Source organism: Canis aureus, chromosome 21 (genome assembly GCF_053574225.1).
Source record: "Canis aureus isolate CA01 chromosome 21, VMU_Caureus_v.1.0, whole genome shotgun sequence".
NCBI classification, from domain to species: Eukaryota; Metazoa; Chordata; class Mammalia; order Carnivora; family Canidae; genus Canis; species Canis aureus.
In genome coordinates this window covers 30,396,361-30,401,425 of record NC_135631.1, presented here as the reverse complement: position 1 = coordinate 30,401,425, position 5,065 = coordinate 30,396,361, and the positions used below count along the sequence as shown (strand labels likewise).

General features: G+C 75.3%; 1 protein-coding gene across 1 annotated transcript; it reads left to right on the top strand.

The window, feature by feature from the left end:
- Nucleotides 1-1,459: 1,459 nt before the first annotated feature.
- On the top strand, nt 1,460-4,728 carry DRD4 (dopamine receptor D4). The gene is made up of 5 exons (XM_077863708.1): nt 1,460-1,726; nt 2,948-3,060; nt 3,194-3,664; nt 4,247-4,443; nt 4,518-4,728. Exons 1-5 carry the CDS (start codon nt 1,460-1,462, stop codon nt 4,718-4,720), a joined length of 1,251 nt encoding a protein of 416 aa, XP_077719834.1. The 3' UTR covers nt 4,721-4,728.
- The last annotated feature ends 337 nt before the right edge of the window (nt 4,729-5,065 follow it).

The window sequence follows — 5,065 nt, the reverse complement described above, 5'->3', positions numbered from 1 at the left end:
GTCGCCGTGAGTTGTGTTGCCATTTCCCCGATGACAGGGTGTCGAGCTGTCCCTCCCTGCTTACTGGCCCCTGGAGCCCTCCGTCTACTAATGTGCCTCTGCAGGACCTTTGCCTTCGTTAAAAACTGGACTGTCTTTTCTTGATGACTTGATGGAGCTCTTTGTATATTGTGGACCTGCATCCTTTGTCAGAGGTCTACACTGCACACATCCCATCCCGGTCCACACTGCCCGTTCCCGCTTAGTGGTGGCCGACATCTGGGGACAGAGAGGAAACTGCAAGCGGGTCAGAGGCTAGGCTACAGTCACTGCTTGGCATGTAACCCAAGGTCAGGGCACCAGCCCTGCCTTGGGTCTGTCCTGCGAGGGTACCATCCCCTCCCCTGTCCGGCACCGGTCTGCATCACAGGGAAGGAGGCGTTGGATGCACCTCGGAGCTAGATGCCCCTGGACACGCACCTGTCCTGCATCAGACCCGAGGGACTTTGCCCCTTGTGACCCTCATTATGGTATTTTGGGGTCAGAATCCTTGTTTTCTCTTTAAGATTTTATTTATTTATTTGAGAGGGAGCCTTGGGCGCAGAGGGCGAGATCTCCCGAGAGCACTTGCTTCCATATGCACCCCGGCGGCTCACCGGGGGGTGGCCGGTGTCCCCTGCTGTCTCTGAAGGCTCCTGGGGTCCTGGCAACAGCTCTGCGCTCCCCCCGCCCGCGGCCCCGCTGCCCCCTAGTGCCCAGAGCACGGGGCTACATGCGCGGCGGGTGGGTCCCGACGAGGACAGGCTCCCGCGCCCCGGAGCCACCGAGGCCATGAGGACGCGCTGTCGCAACCGGCTGGAGCGCAGCGTGAGCCCGCGCCGCGGACGGCCACCCCGGCACCTGCCCCACCCGGCCGCGCTGCGCCGTCGCGACCCTGGCCCGGAGCTTCCGCTGCGCCCAGGCCTGCGCGGGGCCCGGGTGTGTGGGCAGGTGGGCGCAGCCCGCTTCGGCTGCCCTCGGGGAGCGGCGACTCGGGGTGCGCGGGGCGGGGCGGGGCGGGGCTCCCAGAGCGGGCCCCGCGCGCCCTCCTCCGTCTCGCCCAAGGCCCTGCAGTGAGCCGCGGGCGCGGGGGGCCCTGCGGGGTCGGGGCGGCGGAGGGCAGCCCGCCTGGGGCGCACGGGCGAGGCGGGCGGACGCTCAGGCACTGGCGCTGGGGCGCGGGGAGGGCTCCCTCCGGAGGCGTCTCCTGGGCCGCCCCTGAGAAGCGGACGCGCGGCGGGACGGCGTGGACCCGAGCCCGGCCGGGCACCGCCCCCCCCGCGCCCCCCGCGCCCCCCGCGCCGCCCCTTCCACCTGCGCGGGGCCCGCGAACTCCCGGACCGGCCGGGGTAGGGGGGGCGGGGCGCCCGGGGCGGGGCGGGGGGCGGGGCCAGGGCGCCGTCCCGGGGCTGCGCGCCCGCCTGGCCGCGGGGCGGGGGCCATGGGGAACCGCAGCGCCGGGGACGCCGACGGGCTGCTGGCGGGGCGCGGGCCGGGCGCGGGGACCCCGGGGACCCCGGGCGCGGCGGCGGCGCTGGCGGGGGGCGTGCTGCTCATCGGCGCGGTGCTCGCGGGGAACGCGCTGGTGTGCGCGAGCGTGGCGGCCGAGCGCGCCCTGCAGACGCCCACCAACTACTTCATCGTGAGCCTGGCGGCCGCCGACCTACTCCTCGCCCTGCTCGTGCTGCCCCTGTTCGTCTACTCCGAGGTGAGCCCGCCCCGCGCCCGCCCCGCGCCCCACCCGCGCCCCCTCTCCTTGCCCTGTTCGGCGGCTCCTACCAACGACACGTCCTGGTCCTCCAAGCCGCGCGCTCAGAAACGGGCGACACCGCCAGTCGGGCCGCCCCCCTGCACCGGCGGGGGTTCCATTCCCCGGGGAGCCAGGTGGACGCGCAGACTCGGTCGAGCCACCCCCCGCCCCGGCTGTCCCGGGGGCACAGGGACACACATCACTGCACAAAGCACAGCCAAGCGTGAGCAGGAGCGCGCAGGCGGCCGGGCCCCCGGGAAGCCCACGCGACACGCACTGTGCCCACAGCAGGAGGGGCACGCGGCCCCAGGAGCCGGGGGCAGGGAGCAGGGCGCCCCCCGCGCCTCACAGTGGACCCCAAAGGACGGGGTGGCGTCCCACCCCCGTCGGGAGCCGGGCCCGAAGCCCTGGTGGGACCCCCGCCGCCGGCCCAGCTGCGCTGCTGCCCATTGGGCGGAAGAGCTGCTCAGGGCCGGGAGCGCGCTGGCCAGGCGCTGCGGGAGGGGCTCAGCGCCCTGGGGGGACGCGGGGAGGCGGGCGCCGCCGGGTCACTAGCAGGACAAGGACATGCAGGGCCTGCCCCTCCCCCGAGCCCCGCCGGACGTCACAGCGACGGCCCTTAAGCTCCTAATCGTCCCAAATCAGCGGCAGGGGATTTAGAGGGGGCGGTTGTCTGCTCGTTGCTCTTGGTGGGGGCGCTGGGCACGTGTGGGGCTATGCACCCCCTCACTCATTTATCCTCAGGGCGGTTTTGTGGGTGCTATGGTCACCCTCATTTTACAGATGAGGGCACAAAAGTGAGGACCCGTCGAGTCCGAGCGCAGGGACAGGGCTTAACCAGATAGGCTGACTCTCGCCACCCCGCGGGGGGCACGCGGCGGGGCTCAAGTCCCCGGGCAGGAGGACCGCAGCCCGTGGAGGGGGGGCCGCCTCCAGCACAGCATCACACTGGGGTCCTCCACCGCCTGCACCCCCGCTCCAGGGGCCCTCCCAGGGGGACGGAGGGGCTCTGCTCAGCGCGGTGGCAATGCGGCCAGGCGGGACCCCGGGCCCATTCCGGCCCCCCGGGAAGCTGGGCGTCAGAGCGCGGCCCGGGTCGCGGCGAGCGCTCCTGGGCTGGGGGGCGGCCGCCTGGTCTCGTGCGTGTCGTGCCCCCACCCCGGGCCCCTTGCGGCGCAGGTCCAGGGCGGCGTGTGGCTGTTCAGCCCCGGCCTCTGCGACGCGCTCATGGCGATGGACGTGATGCTGTGCACCGCCTCCATCTTCAACCTGTGCGCCATCAGCGTGGACAGGTGAGCCGCCCCGCGTCGGCCCCGCCCCCCGCCAGGCCCCGCCTCGCGACCCGCCCCTCGCCAGGCCCCGCCCTCGCCCCGCCCCTCGCCAGGCCCCGCCCCGCGGCCCGCCGCCCTCACTGCGCCCCCGCAGGTTCGTGGCGGTGGCCGTGCCGCTGAGTTACAACCGCCAGGGCGGGGGCGGCCGCCAGCTGCTGCTCATCGGCGCCACGTGGCTGCTGTCGGCGGCGGTGGCGGCGCCCGTGCTGTGCGGCCTCAACGACGCGCGCGGCCGCGACCCCGCCGTGTGCCGCCTGGAGGACCGCGACTACGTGGTCTACTCGTCCGTGTGCTCCTTCTTCCTGCCCTGCCCGCTCATGCTGCTGCTCTACTGGGCCACGTTCCGGGGCCTGCGGCGCTGGGAGGCCGCGCGTCGGGCCAAGCTGCACGGCCGGACACCGCGCAGACCCAGCGGCCCCGGCCCGCCGCCCCCCGACGGCAGCCCCGACGGCACCCCGGAAGGCACCCCCAGCCCACCGCCCCCCGACGGCAGCCCCGACGGCACCTCGGATGGCACCCCCGGCCCGCCGCCCCCCGACGGCAGCCCCGACGGCACCCCCGGCCCGCCGCCCCCCGACGGCAGCCCCGACGGCATCTCGGACGGCACCCCCAGCCCACCGCCCCCCGACGGCAGCCCCGACGGCACCTCGGATGGCACCCCCGGCCCGCCGCCCCCCGACGGCAGCCCCGACGGCACCCCCGGCCCGCCGCCCCCCGACGGCAGCCCCGACGGCACCTCGGACGGCACCCCCAGCCCACCGCCCCCCGACGGCAGCCCCGACGGCACCTCGGATGGCACCCCCGGCCCGCCGCCCCCCGACGGCAGCCCCGACGGCACCCCCGGCCCGCCGCCCCCCGACGGCAGCCCCGACGGCACCTCGGATGGCACCCCCGGCCCGCCGCCCCCCGACGGCAGCCCCGACGGCACCCCCGGCCCGCCGCCCCCCGACGGCAGCCCCGACGGCATCTCGGACGGCACCCCCGGCCCGCCGCCCCCCGACGGCAGCCCCGACGGCACCTCGGACGGCACCCCCGGCCCGCCGCCCCCCGACGGCAGCCCCGACGGCACCTCGGACGGCACCCCCGGCCCACCGCCCCCCGACGGCAGCCCTGATGACAACCCCCGCCCGCCGCCCCCTGACAGCAGCCCTGGCCCGCCGCCCCCCGAGGTCACCCCCGATGACACCCCCGACGCCACACCCCGCCCCCTGCCCCCCGCCGCCGACGCCGCCGCGCCCCCCCCCGCCGACCCTGCAGAGCCCCCGCGGCAGCCACGCAAGCGGAGACGCGCCAAGATCACCGGCCGGGAGCGCAAGGCTATGAGGGTGCTGCCCGTGGTGGTCGGTGGGTGCCTGCCCGGGCGGGGGCGGCGGCGGGGGGGGGTGGCCGCGGGACCCGCTCACCGCCCCGCCCCCCAGGCGCCTTCCTGCTGTGCTGGACGCCCTTCTTTGTGGTGCACATCACCCGGGCGCTGTGCCCCGCCTGCCCCGTGCCCCCGCGGCTGGTCAGCGCCGTCACCTGGCTGGGCTACGTCAACAGCGCCCTCAACCCGCTCATCTACACCGTGTTCAACGCCGAGTTCCGTGCCGTCTTCCGCAAGGCCCTTCGCCTCTGCTGCTGAGCGGGGCCCCCGCCCCCCGTCCCCCGCCCCCCACGCCCTCCGCAAGGCCTGGCCAGGCCTGGCCAGGCCTGGGGGGCAGTGTCTCGGCGCCGAGGGGGCGGCTCTGTGCGGCTGATTGAACCAGGTCCTTCCTCAACACCTGCTGGAAGGCTGGGCCTGGGGCGGCCTGGGAGTTCCGGGGGGAACCCAGACCCCCCTTGGGCCCCTCATCCTCCTGCGGAAGCCCAGGGAACAGACCCCGGGAGGCTGGTTCCTTCCCCAGGGTGAGGTGGGGGACTGCCCCAGGCCCTTCGGCCCTCCCACGGAGAAGCTTCCAGAAGCATGCTGGCCGTCCCTGAGAAGGCC